Source organism: Antennarius striatus, chromosome 18 (genome assembly GCF_040054535.1).
Source record: "Antennarius striatus isolate MH-2024 chromosome 18, ASM4005453v1, whole genome shotgun sequence".
Lineage (NCBI taxonomy): Eukaryota > Metazoa > Chordata > Actinopteri > Lophiiformes > Antennariidae > Antennarius > Antennarius striatus.
In genome coordinates this window covers 15,976,283-15,994,144 of record NC_090793.1, presented here as the reverse complement: position 1 = coordinate 15,994,144, position 17,862 = coordinate 15,976,283, and the positions used below count along the sequence as shown (strand labels likewise).

Here is a 17,862-nt window from a genome sequence, read left to right as displayed (position 1 = left end):
GCCTTGAGAAACAGGTACTGACCCCCCTCATTGTGCTGCACTTGGTCTGCATTTCTATATTTTGCTCCTTTTACAGGATATCCTGCAGGTTTTAGTTGTTGTTTGTTTTTTTTGTACCTGTACCGTAATTCTCTTTTTGTGCCGGGACTTATTTCTCTGATGAGAGTACCATATTTGTTTTACTCAAAATTGACTTCCACAGCAACTGATGAGCCAACAGAAAGACAGCGACGTTGAGGAGAAACAGAAAATCATGTCTGAGAGGGAAGCTCAGCAGAAACGCATCGCTCAGTTAATTGAAGAGACGGCTAAGCTTAAGACAGAACTGGCAAGGTACAACACCCACTGTGGCAATACATGCACACACTGTTTAGCTGAATGTATCAGTGTGTAAATATACACTGAAAATGGCAAAAACCAGAATTTATAAGACATTGAAAAAATTTTAACATTAATTCAGTGTAGCTTAAGGCAGACCTGCTGATCAGAAGGTTTTTTCCGTGATGGGTTGATGGATTAATTTTTTAAACTAACCTACCGGAGATGATTGTTTTTCAACAGATCCAGTGCCAGCAGTAACTCCGCTCAGTCTCAGCTGCAGTCTCTCAGAGACTCTGTGGCCCAAATGATGGCAGAGAGGGACAATCTGAAAAGTGGTCTGGAAACCAAAAACAACAGCATTCTGGAGAAGAACAAGACCATCACCCAGGTCAAGAAGATTGGACGACGCTACAAGACCCAGTATGAGGAGCTGAAAGCTCAGCATGAAAAGGTGGGACTTCGGTTCTATGATCAGGTCAGGTCAAATGCTGCAGCAGATGCTTATTTTAGTTTGGACAAAGACTGGGAACTGGTCCACTGCGTGTATGTTTGTGTGCACAGATGGCAATTTTTTGCTGATCATTGGATTTACATTGATTTTAATTCAAACTGATCAGTTCTGTAAATTTTCTAAATCTGTTTAGAAAATTCTGAGAGGGGGTGGTCTAGTCAACTCAATTTTGCAACGTATTTTCCACGAACAACAGGAAAATTGAATAAGATTTTCTAACGGGATGATTGAATGAATATGAAAGGATTTTGACCGATTCATAGCATTTCACTTAACAAAATCTGTAAATAGTGTAAATATAAATTAAACCTATAGCTAGAAAACTATTCTTTAACTGAAGGGAGACGTTGTCTTCTCAGAAGACTTCTGATGAGAACAAGTAAAGCACTGTATCAAAATTGACTGAATTCTTTTTTTTTAAGTTCATATTTTCATATTCATTACATATGTTGCCTCTTTTAAGTCAATTTATTTAATTTTCCTTATAAATATTTTCACTCTAATTGTCAGTAGTGGTGAAAACCTCTGAGCTACATCCTCCTGAACCCCCATCATTTGTTCAACATTAATAGTTCAGCTGAAAACCTATTTTGCTGTTGTCCTGTGTGCGTTCCAGATGGTTGCAGAAACAACTGCTAAAGCAGGACCAAGTCCGGAGGTGCAGCAGGAGCTGAGCAAAACCCAGGAGGAGCTCAAGAGGTCCAGAGAGGAGCTGAGCGCCTTGAAAGAGGAGGTCCAGAAAAAACAAGAGGAGGTGAGCAGGAAATCATTTTAGGCCTTCCACATGTTTCATTCTGACTGCTGCATTTCAATATTTAGTATGTGGCAAAAATATTTTGTCCCAGTTTAACAGAGATCTTTCAAAAAATGATCAACATTATAAACAAAGTTGTGTGTGTTTTGTTTTCAATCTTCAGTGTTAGCAATGCTGAAAACTGAAAGTCTGTTTATCAAAATACTTTTGACTATGTGTAGATTGCAGACACATCTTTTAAGATCTACCGTATTTTCCACACTATAAGGCGCACCTAAAAGCCTAAAATTCTCTTATAAACCCGTAGTGCGCCTTATAATCCGGTGCGTTTTATATAAGGATTTATATTAATATTGGTTAAAAACATGATCGCTGAAAAAAAGCCGGCAGTCTGGCCACCAGTCATGCCGCACTCCGCCACCAGGGGCGCCCCCTCACAAGGCACTCGGGCCCACGCCCCCTAACATCGGTAGTCATGGGACGTCACCGAAGTCCCGGTTCTGACTGAGCTGCTCTCAGACGGTAGAGCAGACTGTAGGAGCACCGGTGATTACGTAGCAAAACATAAGGAACTTTCAACAATTCTATTAATAAAGTTTGACTGACTGACTGATCTCAGTATTTCCTAACTATTTGGTGTCGGAAATAACCCACTTTAAACTTAATTGGTCTAAAAAATGCCATTGTGCTGTCATCTGGAATCTAGTGAGGGTCCATTCTATTAGTCTGTGGAAACACACGGAGAAACTGGCATAAAGGTGAATGAAAGACCCTCAAAGCTGAACTTCCAGCCTTTTCTGAAATTTCAAGAGCAGAGTCACTGCTAGACAAACGTGCCAACGGGTGTGTTGCATTGATTTACAAATGTAGTTGATAGCTCTGGGCGGGTGGCGGAGGGGCGCATTCAGGTTTGTGTATTCTGTCTGTATTCTGGAACAACTGTCGAACATTATTTTAATCTCTTGGTATTTAAATCCGACTTTTGGATATGTAAGGATATTTTTTTTTCTTAAAACAGGCCCAGAAGTGTCAGCAGGAGCAAGAGCAGGCACAGAAGGAAAACCAGCAGACCAAGGACAAGTTCCAAGAGGTCCAAAACCAGCTGACACAGACTCAGAACCAGCTGTCACAGGTACCACAGCACATCCAAATTTATCTAAAATTAGAATACAACAAATACAATCCCATCTTTTTGTTAATTGCTGTTTAATTACAGTGGTAGTACCTTGAGATACGAGTTTAATTCATTCTGTGACTGAGCTTGTAAGTAAATCAACTCGTATGTCAAATGAATTTTCCACCTTTGATATAAAATTTCAATCCCTAAACCACTCTAAAAAACAAAACAAAGATCAACCAATAGACAACCAGTTGTGTTCGTAGGTTGAGATTTTTTTGAGGTAAAAACTTTGGTAAGGCAAAAATCACTTGTCGGATTATGTTTGCTTTTAAAGGTCCAATCCCAGTTGTCCCAGACCCAGACTCAAATGCAGCAGAATCAGAACCAGCTGACCCAAAGTCAGAAAGAACTTCAGCAAGCAAAGACCCAAGCCCACCAGGTAAAATCAGAGTCAGAAAATTACCCAGCGCCTAACTGAGTCTGCCATCTCCTCTAATTTTTTTTTTTCTACTATTAAGGCACAGAACCAGTTAAAATCTCAGGCTCAGTCCAGGCAGAACATGATCCAGCAGAGCCAGAAGGAGGTCCAGGAACTTAAAGAAGCCCTTCATCAGAACCTTGCTAGCCAGAAAGAGCAACAGCAGAGCTTCGACCAGGAAGTTGGCAACCTCAAGACTGCTCTGAGTAATGCAGAGAGCAAGGTTAGAGCATTCTTCATCACTGTCTTTTATTTTTATTCATTTATTTTTGACAATGCCTCATTTTTTGCTCAAAGTGGGGCATTGACAATTTCATTACCACTATTATTCAATTAAATAGATTATAGGATGATGTGATTTTGGTTTGAGTTTGCTTTTCTCATTGTCTTGGATGAAGTTATCATTTCTGCTAGCATCAGTTAAAAAGTGTCTCAATACATCATAAGTCATGATAAGTCATGCATCTGGAATATGTAAAAGCATTTGGTAAAAAGCAGAGTTAAAACAGAGTGTATTTATAATTGTAGAAAATATCTAAAATACACATTGTTTAACTGCATTTACCTCCTAACAGGTGACTGAGCTGCAGGGCAATCTTGACAGTCTGCAGAAGGTTGGAAAATATCTTGACACCCATGTTCATTAAGCATTCATTTCACTTCTGATATTCTTTCTCCCTTTATATATTTCTGCTTACACAACATGTATTTCTGATCTGTTTGATCCTCAGATTGTGAATGAGCGAGAAGCAGAAATCAAGCTACTGCGGGATCAGCTAACTGAAGCTAATCAAGCTAATGAAGCCAACCAAGCCATGCAGGCCATCCAAAATCAAAGTTCTCAGTCCATCCAGGCCAATGATGGTAATGCTGCTAGTGAGAATTACCAGGCGTTACAAGAGGAAATAACAAAACTCAAAAGAGAGGTGATTACATTTATTTTACTTATTTTGGGGTTTGTTTGTTTTTTTTAACCAACTGACATGGATGAAATTCTAAACTGGAAGGAAGCTTTTTCTGTGCTTTTGGATGTTTATGCACACCCAGTTTTACATGATTGCAAGTCATTTAATTTTTTTCCCTATATTTAAGGAGGTAAAGTGTTTTAATTAAAATCAAGTGGGTTTCAAGTGAAACCTAAAATGAAGTTGGGGTTTTGTGTAAAACTAAAATTTAGATTGTGGTATTTTTGTAAGTCCATTTATCCAAATGCAACTAATTCTGTCATTTAGTGATATTAATATAATTTGTATTTGTTGATAACCGTATTGTTTGCAAGTCAGTGTTTAATATTTGAATTTCACTTCACAAAGTGAGAGCAGAATTGATAGTTCCGTGTTGTCTTTCCATAGCTGTCTGAGGGCAGTAACCGAGAGGAGCAGCTCAGGCAGCAGATGCTTGAAAAAGAAGAGAAGACTAAGAAGATCTTCATGGGGGCTAAAACGAAAATCAACCAATTAAATGGCAAGTTTCACAATCACAGAAATTCCCTTGAAGGCATGGCGACAATTGCAAAGTAAGCAAAGGACATATTCTGTTGACTGGAGCATAATTGATATTTGCTGTTGCATCTTAATCTGTAGGTGCCAAGGAAAAGCTCACTAAGGAAGTAGAAGAACTGAAGCAGAGTAAGGAGGAAATTGAGGTGAGAATGAATGCCCTCAAGACTCAGTATGAAGGACGACTACTTCGAATGGACAGGGAACTCAGAGAAGTGAGAGAGACACAATCACAGTCTGACTCCAGAGAGGAAACACAGGACCAAGGTGGCGCTAAGGTATTTATTATGTAGATTCTAATTTTAGTGAAAATTAAACTGGTTATGTAATGCTCTAGTTGAAAACCATTTGTGTTTAGAAGCAGGGGTTGGAGCACAAAATTTTCACAGTTAAATCCTCCCCCAATTCTTTATTGTCAAAATCAAATAAATTGCCATCTCACTTCTATATATAAATCCTATATCTGTACTCAGGTTGGTGATCAGGCCAGAACGGCAGACCAGAGACAGATATCTTTGAAGAGTCCTACCCAAGAAAGGGGGAGGTAAGTAATGAAAATACACACACACACACCAGTAGTCACTCTGAGTAGATACTTTGACAATTTTAAGTTTTCATAATGAGATTAGAATTAATCTAGTATCGTAACAAAGGTATCAGTGCTGTCGTTCACTGCACTAAGTTACAAATAGTGATTGCAAGGGGTAATTTCAAATAAATGAAAGTAACTTTTTATGGTTTCTCTATCAGCTCCAGCATGTCTGATCCACCCACTGCAAACATTCGCCCCACCCCAAGCACTCCATCTCCAAGCAACAAACCCAGTCCCTCCCCTGGTAGCAAGGCTACGCCCCGTGCTAGCATTCGGCCTATGGTTCCCCTCACAACGGTGTCCATCCCGACCCCCACTGCCACTGTCATGCCAACCACACAGACTGAGAGTCAAGAGAGTAAGAACAAGAGATGAAAATACGTTATTTATCAAAAGACAGCTTTGTATTCTTGCTGTCTTTATCTGAAATTTAAATGTGTCTGTGATGTGTCTGAATGTAGCTGAATTTCTCTCTGCAGTGCTGATCAGTGCTGGAGCTTCTGTACATTCTACTAGTTCCAGCCTAGTCAACACACCTTCATCAATAACTCAACCAACCAGCAACCAGGCCACTGCTTTTGTACAGCCCACCCAGCAACAGGTGACCAATCAAGATGCAGGCACCAGCATGGAAGCCGAGAGGCCGTCAACGTCCTCCTCTCTGATTGGATCAGGTGAACAGAGCCAGCAACTTTTATACCAATAAAACACATATACAAAAAAGTCTGTCACACAAAGAACTCAATGATTATATTATGTTAAATGATATCCGGTGTGTGTCTGTGCTTGGTTTGACTGTAGCGGCAACAAAGAGAGATCGAGAGGAGGAGGAGGAGGAGACGGAAGAAGATGAGAACAGACCAGAGAGTTCCTACATGACTCAATCCACAAAAAAACTAAGACTGAAACCAACACTGACAATGCAGGTAAGCACACAGATGCCCAAAACTTTGTCTTCTGAATTCATCCTCTTTATTGCATCACTGTGATCAGGCTTCATTGTCATTAAATAGTCAATTTTGAGCCTAATAATTATCCAAAACTCCCAGCAGATGTGAGACATTAACTTTTTTTCAAGTGGACTTATAGTATTTTCCAACCTGGGCTCTACGTCAACCTATTTTCATGTGTGAATGATTCATATTTACCAGAAGTGTTTTTGTTTTTTAGGGCGATCAGAAGGTCAGTAGATTGATAGTAAATAGATCAATAGAGGCATATGTTTCCTGAATACAAAAATCAATATTCAAAAGCATGCAAGAAGCTAACCCAGCCTGTTAAATACTTAAATTTTTAGATTCAAAATCCTTTATTGATTCACAAGGGGAAATTGCTTTTTGTTACAGCAGCTCACTTTAAGAACGGAAGGACAAGTCAGAAAAAGAATAGAGAATTTAGAATTAAGAAAAAAGAGCAAAGAAAATTATGGATAAAATAAGTAAAAGAATATATTAACATATATTCAGTTATACAGATTCACTGACTGCGCCTACATGACAGTGTGAGGTGCTGCACAGTTTGATGGCCAAAAGCAGGAAAAATTTCCTATTGTGTTCAGTAGTTTAGGAAGGATCATCCTGCTACGCCTTTGTTCCGTCAATGTTCTGTACAGTGGGTGGTACTCATTTTTTCATTCAATCTTATTTTATTCATCCATATCTCAACAGCTCAAGTCATTCACTAAATTCTCAACTATAAATTACAACAGTGTATCTTCTTGCGTTTCAGACAGAAAGTGAGGAAGGGATTGAAGGAGCACTGAGGGATGAAGGACAACAAGAGTCATCAGATGACAGTCAGGTTAGTTAATAAATGTTGTTAGTTTTTAATTGTTTAACCAGGAATTCCTGGATTCAGACATTGTCTACCGGCCACATCTCGCTCAGTTTTTGGAACATGAGGTTGAGGTCCTGACCTGCTCATTGTCATCCAGCAAAGGCGTTAGACCGATGGGATCCTCGAGTAGTTTTTCTATCTTGGTGCCAGACTTCAAACCAGCAGTCATCTGATTCTCTGAAGTTTTATTACAGACACACATTGACCCTTAAAACACCTGAAATATAAAAAATAAAGATGATTACATTTCATTCTATAATAAAAATGATTGATTCATGTGAAACAGAGACATGTTTTAGTCAACAGACTTTGTGTGTAATAGTTTTGTCCTTTATTACCAGGGAAACATGTTTCTTTGAAAGTGATCGTGGTTCTTCGCTGCACCTGCAGTGGCCCCCTGGGCCACGGACCGGTATCAGTCCGTGGGTCAATTGGCACTGGGCCGCACAGAAAGAATACAGAACTTAAATTATTTTGGTTTATTATTTCTTCTGAACAATATTTTGTTTTGGAAAATTATGGGATTCTCTCCTCCATATCTGTTTGACCTTAAACCGGTCCGTAGCGCAGAAAAGGTGGGGAACCACTGGTCTATAGTATTTAACAACGGGGGGGGTGTTTTGTTTGTAGGAGCTCCCAGATGAAGGTTTTCCCGTCTTGGCTGAAGAAGAATGCATCGTGGAAGAAAGCGTCTCCCAGTCCATCCTCTCCGATCAGATGTCCTCTCAGGACTCTGCAGTTGTTCGGGATGTTATTGTGATCCTGACAGACAGTGACACCTGTGAGAGCAAAGTGGGCGAGGAGAAGCAGGAGCATGATGGTGAAGAAGAAGAGGAGGAGGAGGAGGAAGAGGAAGAAGAAGAAGAAGAAGAAGAGGAGGAGGAGGAAGGAGATGAGGTGCTGTTCTGTTGCTAGGAATGTTTTTAGTTTTGATGTGCCATCCTGAGTAAATACCTGACCTTCCTGTTTCTGCACTAGTATAAGGAGGAAGAAGATGATGATGAAGATGAGGAGGATGCAGCTGATGCTAGGATGGGGGAAGAAGAAGAGAATAATGATGAGGGTAGAGAAGCAGAGGAGGAGGAGCCAGAGGAGGAGGAGGCTGCCAATACCAAAGACAGTGTGTGTGGAGCTTCATTGGACTCCCAGTGTCCCTTGGAGGCAACACACAGCGGTAAGCTTCTGCTGTAGACACCGACTGATTTGATTGGTCTGTGATGGTCACATGACTCCTGAGTGTCTTCTAGGTGAAGGGAGCAGCAGCAACACATCAGAGGGAGAACCCCCCAGAGACCCTGTGCACATCGTCCCAACCCCTTCCTCCTCTGGATCCTCCCTTTCCTCCCTTCCCTCCCTCACGCCTCGTCTTCCACACCCACGCAGGCCCCCACACCCCCTCCCACCACGGCTCTACATCCAACCCCCAGCTCCAGAGCTTGGACCCCCACCCACCCAGGTACAGACGCTACTTGGTTGAAATCTGACTTGTGCTTTACGGACAAGTTTACACAACAAAAAGGGTTTCTCTTTGTTCCTCGAGTTAACTTTTAAATCAAATTATATTTGTGCAACGTCTGAAACGATGAGGCTGATTTATTCTTATTGACGAAAGTACCAGTTCTCTCTGTGCTCAGCTAAATCTGATTACTTTAAGCAGTCAAATTTATGGCATTGATTCATGAAGTCATAAACGGTTTGGAAACCAGTTCCAATATTTAGCATGCACTAATGTTATGTGGAAACATGATGCTTAAATTCGATAGAGGAAAACTTTTTAAAAAATTGAATTAACTAAGAATGGACTGTAAGTAGAAGACATGTGTCCAGATGTCAAACTGAAGAAATTAGCCCATCTTCTTCAAGGGGTTGTGTGTTCAGAAATGCTGTTCTACATACCTCGGTTGTAATGACTGGTTATTTGAGTCACTGTGGCCTTTCTAACAGCTCGAACCAGTGTGGCCATTCTCCTCAGACCTCTGTCATCAACATTTTTGCCCACAGAACCACCGCTCAAAGAATATTTTCTCTTTTTTGAACTATTCTCCTTAAAGTCTAGAGATGTTTGTGTGTGAAACTCCAATAGATCAGCAGTTTCTAAAATCCTCAGACCAGCCCGTCTGACACCAACAACCACACCACGTACAAAGTCACTTAAATCACCTTTCTTCCCCAGTCTGATGCTGGGTTTGAACTGCAGCACATCTTCCTGAATGCATTGAGTTGCTGCCATGTGATTGGCTGATTTGAAATTTGCGTTAACAAGCAGTTGGACAGGTGTGACTAATAAAGTGGCCGGTGAGTGACGTGTAGAAAAATCCAAGGAGAACTGCTTTGTAATTGTACAACTTTGACATTTGTTAAAAATCAACAGGCAATAGAGTAACCCAGTTTTTATTTCTGCGCCACAGGCTTGAAAGGAAATGTGTTCAATGTTCTCGTAATTTTTCTATGCGACTCATTTTCCTTGTTTAAGCCCAGTAACCAGGATTCTGTCCAGACATCTAAAAATTACAGCATGTTTCCAGTCATGAGGAGCGGTAGCCAAGGTGTTTGAAGGACGGGGCCTTTAGATCACCGTGCTTAATGTGTTCTGGAAAACATTTTCTCGTCTAAATTTCTGAGTCCTGTTCCAGTGATGACTTGTGTTTGTTAATCAGAGACAGCCCTCTCAACTTCGGAGACCATCAGTAGGACGGGGACCTCAGCTAACCCCTGGAATAGGCAGCATGGTAAGAAAGTGTGATTTCATTAGCTTTATGTGTGTTCATATAGGACTTATGGAATAGATGGTGCTCTGCATTCTTTATGAATTTGCAAATAACATCTGCTTCTATTGTGATGCTATGTTTTTGTGTTGCAGCAACATTTTTTTGATGATGACGACAGAATGGTTCCTAGTACTCCCACTCTAGTGGTCCCACATCGCACTGATGGCTTTGCAGAGGCTATTCAGTAAGATAATACACAAACTCATTAAGGCTTTAGTGTCAAATAAACACCTGGTTGTGATGATAGTATTGAATTTCGTTGAATATGACTGGATTCTGCTCAACAATGTCAAAGAAAGTAAATTGTGGCAAAAAAAATTTTGTTCAGTTTTTGAGCTGCATGTTTTCCTTTATCGCCTCAATACAAAGTTTACTGCTTGTATCTCCTGATCTAAATTTTTTCAGATGAATTAAACTGAAGCTGTCTGTCAGTGTCACATATTTTCGTCTACTTTGTATGTTTCTGTAACCTTTGTGACTCCATACAGCTGGTACAATTAAATAAATATCAAGAAGGCTACAAAATCCAAGATTTACCTGGAATGTCATGTGCTTCGATGCTGAATTCACACCTCATTGTTGGAAGATGCATAAACTCAGATTAGGATGTGCCACTGGAGTCATCACCAGGAGCCCTGACCTCAGTTACTTTTAAATGTCTGTTTCTATTTTATAATTGCTTCTTGAAAGATGTGACACACCGAAGAGGTTTTTAGTAGTGTGAACGCTCATTCTCTGTATTTTGTGGATTAAGATCCACGCTCCCATTTCAGATCTAAAATAAATTAGATTTTGACAATATTTGAATTTTTGGTCAAATCTTGCTCAAAGCTTGTCAAGCTTCCACAAAAAGGAGCGGTTGTTCCTCGGCAAAGGCCGTTCAATGGATATTTGTTAATGACAGAAAAAGCTGTACTAAATCAAAGCCTCTAGATCATTGATTACTGATTGACTCCTGATGTTTGTTAGCCTATGTTTTTCAGGGTCTAAACTGTAACCTTGAACCTCACGGTATCTTCATGTGTGTCTCATCTCTTCAGCTCTCCTCAGGTCGCAGGTCTGTCCACCAGGTTCAGGTTTGGACCTCCAGAGGACCTGCTGCCTCAGACATCCGCCTCTCACTCAGATCTGGGACAGCTGGCCTCTCAAGGAGGTAACACACACACACACACACACACACACCTCAAACAGCTGTTAAGTTAATACTGTTTTGTGTATAGGTCTGGGGATGTATGAATCTCCTCTGTTCCTGGCTGCTCATGATGAAGATGGAGGAGGGAGAAGTGTCCCCACCACACCTTTACAAGTGGCTGCACCAGGTTGGAGACACACACACACACACACACACACAGTCATAGGTTTTAACTGTGAATTAACATCCTCCCATCCGACCCTCTGCCAGTGACCGTCTTCACAGAGTCTATGCCCTCAGACAGCAGCGACATGGCATCTCAGTCGGTTCCCATGGTAACTGCCTCCACTGGGATATCCTCTGCTGCAGATGATGGAGATGAGGTCTTCATGGAACAGGAAGGAGAAGGGTGAGCAACATACAACAAAATGAAAAACTGTCAGTTCAGAATGTACTGTATTCATTTCAAGCTGCAAAAACCGAAAGTCTGTGCATGTAGTTTTATAGAAGTGAAAATGAGGGTAAAAAAATGTTGACCAAGGTTTGAAATCAGGCTTCCAACCTGAAAGTAGTTTGTTAATGAAATATCATCCAGTCTTTTTTGTGTTTTTCAGTCCCAGTATTGAATCCTCTCTGGAGAGCCAAGCAGATGTCGAGTCATCAGGACGACAGAATGACGCGTCACTGCCGTCGACCAGCCAAGACCCGGGTAATTCTGTCAGCTGATCACAGTTGAAACCTTTATAGCTTGGTTTTCATTGTAAACTTCTTTTCTTGAATGTAAACAGTCACAAGCTGGTGTGGTTGTCAACATTGTAAAAATTTAGGCTTTTACTTCTTTTATATATGTTGTTTCTTCTAAACACCAAGAAACATCTGCTCTGTTTCCAATATGCAGAAGCTTTGAAGCACTCATCCACAAAGCTTCAGTAACAAACCCGCCTGCAATCACAGTTCTCCCTTCAGAGGAAACACATCTGGCTTTATGTGCATTTCTTTTGGGTTACGTAAGGTTTCCAAGGTTACTATATCGAAAACATTTTGCTGGAAATACAGCTTGAGAACTTCTCTGCTTGTTAATTTCAAGGCTTCTCACTCTAAAATTCAGTGCATTAATTGATCAAGCTACCAAATACTTCATTTAAACATCCTAATTTAGTCATTACTTTGACAATGTTAAGATTTAATATTGTCAATGAAATTGTCCATGAAATTGTATGTCAAGTATTTATTACCGGTATGTCCTTAGGTTGAGTTTAAGTTGAGTTATTTAACTGGACTTCTGCTCTGTCATATTTGTATTGTCTGTATCACTTTGACCTGGTTTATTTTTTTCATTTTTTTATTAGTGATTTTTTTAGTGTATTTTTTTCCCTCCAATTGTGTTCTCAAAGCCTCTCTGCTCATCTGTGGCTTCCTTCGCAGACACCAGCGGCGTTCCTCAGCGGCGCACAGCGAGTGGTCAGGTTCTTGTCAGCAGCCTATCAGGCAGAGGATCCAGAGGAGGAAGGGTTGAGGGCAGGACGCTAATCAGCCGCAGAGGTAGAATACTAGTCACTCGATCACAAATACACACTTACAAAAGAAAGGATTCAGTCGCTCACGGGTTAATGATGAAGCTGTTTATTAGAGCGGAGTAAGTAGAGGGCAGCATATACATAAAGATAATGTGATGGATTCATGGTAAACTGCTGGTTTATTTTCAGGAGCTTTCTCTCGAGGGGGACGGGGAGGAGCCATGAGCAGAGGAGGGATGTCCTAATTATGATGTCACCTTCAGCAGCTGATCAATCAACCCAACCAGGAAATAAAGATAAAAGCAACAAGACATGGTTTCTGGAATATTTCCAAATGATTCTATTACTGGAGTGAGATGAGAGGTTCAGATGTGATATTGTCCACATTGTGAGTTCTTATTTGTAATTTTGTTTGTCAAGTATTCATGACGGAAGTACTTGGTTTTGTCATCATCATTGTCCTCTGTTATTACACTTGTTTTAATAATAAAGTCAAATAATGATAGCAGCAATGAAAGCAGCTTTTATGTGTCATAATGTAGTCCCATAATGTCATCAAGAGTGACCTCATCACGCTTTAGATGGCTAGCACTTCAAATTGTCCTTTCTATAGTAACTTCAAATCGTGAAGGAGTAGAATGCACCACTGTAGTTCTGAAGCAATTTCAGTTAATAGGTGTTTTGATTGTTAAAATAACTTATTTTGATAAAAAATGAATTATTTAAGTCAAGAATAAATGCACCTTCCCAGGACTTTTATAGCAAGTTTATAATGCTATTTTAAGAAAATTATTATTTCAACACATTAGAAGAAATAGTGCCTCTCTCCTCTTTGCCCACCAGAAATGCTAACAATATCAAAAGATACCAGCCTCCGTCTCGGGTTGATTTATCGACAGCCCAGCCAGACTCTAATTGAGTTGATGGGGTGGATCAGGTTAGCATTCAGGGTGGAACTGGCTGTCAAGACAGCAGGACTGAGGAAGGAGAAGGGTGAAAACACTGCAAATGGGTCGGGTTTAGCCAGCACTGGTAGGTTTCCTAAAATCTGGACATTGAAGTAGAGATCTGCAGGGAAGAAGAAGAAGATGAGTCCCAACCCATGTTGGTTTCTACCATTAAACTTTCTGAACCCATTTAAGTTTTGTAGTAAAATCTTTATTCTTATTTGATCAGCACTGCCTAATTTTGCTTTGGGTAGGATAGTATTGTAGGGTAAGGAATTACAAGCGTAATTTCTAGGAAAGACTAACTTTCTTGTTTTCAAGTTTTACATCCAAACATGTCAGAAAAATATTAATTCTTTAGAATCCAGAAATATTCAACATAAAATCTTGAATCATACTTCTTCAGCAAAGACTAATGCCACATACATCCTTAATTCTTTCAGACATTACTGAAGGAACTTTTGTATTGCTCTAAGGTGCTGATGTGTGAATCTATTCACCAGCTTACTATAAACAGTATTCAACCTTCGGGCTGCAAGCCTCCAATGCTCTTGCTTTCTAACCAAAGAAATAATGTGGTGTTTCTTACGTCCAGAGAAGACATAATGCTCGTATCCGTAACCCCTCAGACGCCTGGGAATGGACAGAGCAGAGGTGACCGGGGTGGGGAAGCCCTTCAGAGACTCTGTCAGGTTGATCTCTGGGCTCAAAAGAGCATCTAAAGGTGTGAAATAAAATCAGCATTTAAAAAACATTTAACTTTGGAATTGACTGATTCTGTGATTTTAAAATGTTTTACAAATTTTATAGAATTAGGAAAAATTTAATTGAAATGAAAACAATATAATGGTGGTTATTACTTCTACAACAGATTTCCTTCATAGAACAACATAGGAGGAAATGTTCTGTCTTAGACTACTAACCAGCCTGCCGAGCAACGCGCTTCTGAAAGGAGCTTCCTGTTAGTCTGCAGGATTGACTGCTGCCTGATGGGAAGACGAACCTCTGCAAGATGTCCCCTAGAAGATCAACAGGGACAAGAATGACCATATCTGTCACTATAAACAGCCAAATAAGGACAGTCTGTGTGACACAACAATCTCCACTCAAAGATCATGCATACTGTGTCTCCCCCAAAGTCAAGCGGTCCTTCAAAGGTTTCACTCACTGGACAGGGATAAGGAGGTCTTAAAGACAGTAGCCGTAGCCTCTCCCCACCCTTGATGGTGTCTCTCTGCCTGAATTCCTCACCTTTCTTAAAGAAGTACACCGTCTCTGGTCTGCTCCTGGTGGCTGGTGTCGCCAGAGCAGCGCTGATGCTCCCTGTCAGACCTGAGAACTCAGAGGCCAAAGGTCTGGGATAGCCCGGCTCCATCACCATGTTCCCATCCAGGCGCCAACAACTGTCTCCCTGCAGCGGTGACAAACAGTCTAACGGCTTAGAGCAGAAGCATCGCAATCAGTGTAGAGAAAACAAAGGGGTTTCTTCTTGTCCTCAAACATCAGGGCATAAAATTCAGCTGCCCTCATATATTAGATATATTCTTTGTAAAAAAATGCAATAACTGAAAAGGATTTACTCTATCCATATTGGGTGTCGCAAAGCAGTGTTGCCACTGGCGTTAGCTTTTCCAAGAACATTTAATTATTTGTTGAATTTTTCCACCCTGCTGCATTTCCATTAAAGCTAGTCTTGTCTGAAAATTAAAATCTTCAATTTAAAAATAACAGCCAATGCAATTCTTGGCATTTCCATATATTCTGAAGCAGAGGTTACGGGATAATTCAGAAATTGGGATTCCTAACACGTTAACTGAGATTCCTCACAATCATTTTTAAGTGCTCTATTTTCAAGAACATAGTATTTAAGATTTTTTCCTCTCCATAAACTGTTTGACTGAAAATGGATTTACAAAGGATATAATAAAGAACATTTTTGCAGCATGAAAGTACATACTGTATTACAAAAAAAAAAAGTTTGATCATCATTAATGCCCTAATCCACAACTTATCAAACTAAATAAAGCAAGGTTAGAGGTATTTCTTAAAACTGTACTGTAATTTAACCCCTCTATAGTAATACTGGTGTAGCTGTCGTCAGTATTAGTGAAGAACTGTAGACATTCCAGAGTGTTGCTATAACAACGTAAACAGTATCAGGAGAGAGAGCAGCACTAATAACGGGCTGTAATTGTAAACGTACCTTGATGATGTAGATGTTTCCATGACAGTTGCATCGTGTGAAGACAGTATCGATAGGAGAGGGGACCCCCAGGGTGGTTAAGATGCTTTGCGGACGACTAACTGTGTGACTAACAGGATCCACCAACCAGAACAGCTCACCTGAAACACGAACCCGCCCACACACCAGAGAAACCAGTCATTATCCACTGGTGGAGTGTCGGCTGACGCTCTTCATTTACACTAAATATTTCTGCAATAGTAACATGCACTGACACTTACCTTTAAATATCACTATGGTCCCATTGATAAGAGCTGTCATCCCATTGATAGGAGAATCACTGCAGAGGTCGACATCAGCTAAGAGTCCTGAAAATGTGAACACATACTGAAAATCTCTTAGAACAGATTCTGTGTGTTAAATTTAACATTTCCACCGTATTACAGAGCAGCTGTTCAGAATATTTTTTAGACGCAATTACTGGAAACAACCCATCAATTCATAGGATCACTTGTCATACCTGTACCCGGTCTCTCAAAACCAGCACCCACCACAGAGAAACCCAGGCCCTGTGCTATGTCCTGCAGGATGCTGGGCCTGGAGCCTGCTGGACCGATGAAACCTGAGAACAATTGTGTGTGGTCCCATTTAGAGTGAAATTATTTTTAGTTTAATACAGTCCAGCTAAGCATTGCTATTAAATACAAGAAAAAATATTCAAAATTCATCCAATGAAATGGTTTTTTTAAATTAGAAATTACACTGATCTTTATTTAATCAACCTTGACTTAGCCCAGGCCAAGCTGCTCCCCCAGGAAACAGACCCAGGACATCAACTTTTCCCCCCGTATCTCCAAAGCTGGCGGGTCTGACAAAAGCACTGCTGCCCAGAGAGGGAACGCTGTATGCTGGTGAGTGTGGGACTCCTCCATGAAAGAAAGTGCTGGACACTACACTACCAGGCAGGCCACTTAACCCTAGAGGAAACAAAGTGAGGGACAAGTATGTTTTTAAATTAATTTGTAATTAGAAAAACAAATTTGTCCATTGATCAAATATAAATATAATGTATAAATATAAAATGAAGAATAAAGAACATTCCAAACCGTGTATGACTGGATTGGCTGGTACATACAGAGGGGCGGGGCCAGAAGAGCTGACAGGCAGTGAATTGAAGAGGTTAAACACATCAGGACAGCGACCCCCAGGGTACTGCGAGCAGGGTCTCCTCCCTAAATAGATCATATTGATTAAAATAAGATAAGTGTTACTGTGAGTAAGAGATGAGACTGACATGTAATATGAAGGATACATTCACTCAGACCCGAATGGTTTATCTCCCACGCTAGAACATCTCCAACTGTTAGTACAGTGAAAGATTTAGACTAGAAATAAGAAAACCTCTACCTGTGTACCATTCTTCACTCTCACTGTTGGACCTGTACCCAATGAATCCTTTCCTGTTTTGCTCACGGTTTCCTGAGGAGGAGGAGATTATACGCATATACAGACTACATGCTTATGGGTAAAAAGAGAAAAGTATCTGTATAATTTATCTTAGATGTTTATGAGGTGGATTCTCTCATCCAATCCAATCAGTTCATTTATATAGAGGGATAGGAATATTAAGTATATTAAAAGCAATACTTTGGATAATATCAGGCATTATATCTTCATGAGGATCAATCACATTTGACTGGAAGAGTATCAAGGTTAAAATAACAGACATCAAAGTTGTTTTGGCAGATATTTTAAATTATAATCAGTGTTTCACCACAAGGCAGCATACATGAATAAAATCTTTGGGCTTGACAAGGCAAGTAGCTCCATTTTTGAAAACAACATTTGTTTGTATGCTGATGTTCACTAAAAAGGTATGAAAGGATTCATTTAACTTTCACATGTTCAAAAATTTGTTTTCACAGAGCACCATAGAAAGAGCATAAATTTGCATGTGTGTGTGTGTGTGTGTGTGTGTGTGTGTGTGTGTGTGTGTGTGTGTGTGTGTGTGTATACAGTACCTGGTCCCGCATCAACCATGTAGAATGAAGCAAGACTGAGTAAAAGAAGCCACAGTGAGATTTTCTTCATCATCTTCATCCAAAAGCAATTTGAGGTTTATAATGTAAATGAAGGGAGCAAAAGAGATTTAAATTAAAATTTAATTCAAAGGGAGAATCCTCTGTGTTGCTTCGTCAATGTCAC

General features: G+C 40.2%; 2 protein-coding genes across 2 annotated transcripts in view; one reads left to right on the top strand and one right to left on the bottom strand.

The window, feature by feature from the left end:
• Positions 1-12,854, top strand: part of LOC137611929 (nucleoprotein TPR-like) — a 24,395-nt gene extending 11,541 nt beyond the window's left edge. Inside the window, exons 30-55 of the mRNA XM_068340104.1 lie at positions 203-333; positions 562-772; positions 1,449-1,586; positions 2,605-2,718; positions 3,041-3,145; positions 3,225-3,407; positions 3,760-3,798; positions 3,916-4,110; positions 4,537-4,648; positions 4,768-4,961; positions 5,157-5,227; positions 5,434-5,633; positions 5,755-5,949; positions 6,077-6,201; positions 7,004-7,075; positions 7,742-8,008; positions 8,090-8,285; positions 8,359-8,567; positions 9,769-9,840; positions 9,972-10,063; positions 10,920-11,032; positions 11,100-11,198; positions 11,282-11,420; positions 11,626-11,720; positions 12,437-12,553; positions 12,718-12,854. Of these exons, the coding sequence (XP_068196205.1) occupies positions 203-333; positions 562-772; positions 1,449-1,586; positions 2,605-2,718; positions 3,041-3,145; positions 3,225-3,407; positions 3,760-3,798; positions 3,916-4,110; positions 4,537-4,648; positions 4,768-4,961; positions 5,157-5,227; positions 5,434-5,633; positions 5,755-5,949; positions 6,077-6,201; positions 7,004-7,075; positions 7,742-8,008; positions 8,090-8,285; positions 8,359-8,567; positions 9,769-9,840; positions 9,972-10,063; positions 10,920-11,032; positions 11,100-11,198; positions 11,282-11,420; positions 11,626-11,720; positions 12,437-12,553; positions 12,718-12,773 (3,540 nt within the window). The 3' untranslated portion in view covers positions 12,774-12,854. The remainder of the gene's footprint in view (positions 1-202; positions 334-561; positions 773-1,448; positions 1,587-2,604; positions 2,719-3,040; positions 3,146-3,224; positions 3,408-3,759; positions 3,799-3,915; positions 4,111-4,536; positions 4,649-4,767; positions 4,962-5,156; positions 5,228-5,433; positions 5,634-5,754; positions 5,950-6,076; positions 6,202-7,003; positions 7,076-7,741; positions 8,009-8,089; positions 8,286-8,358; positions 8,568-9,768; positions 9,841-9,971; positions 10,064-10,919; positions 11,033-11,099; positions 11,199-11,281; positions 11,421-11,625; positions 11,721-12,436; positions 12,554-12,717) is intronic.
• On the bottom strand, positions 12,619-17,862 carry prg4a (proteoglycan 4a). Its single transcript, XM_068340105.1, has 11 exons — positions 17,679-17,862; positions 17,065-17,136; positions 16,764-16,889; positions 16,440-16,634; positions 16,178-16,279; positions 15,939-16,025; positions 15,679-15,818; positions 14,727-14,886; positions 14,399-14,494; positions 14,065-14,193; positions 12,619-13,596 (listed from the first exon to the last, which is right to left on the bottom strand). Exons 1-11 carry the CDS (start codon positions 17,755-17,757, stop codon positions 13,418-13,420), a joined length of 1,365 nt encoding a protein of 454 aa, XP_068196206.1. The 5' UTR covers positions 17,758-17,862; the 3' UTR covers positions 12,619-13,417.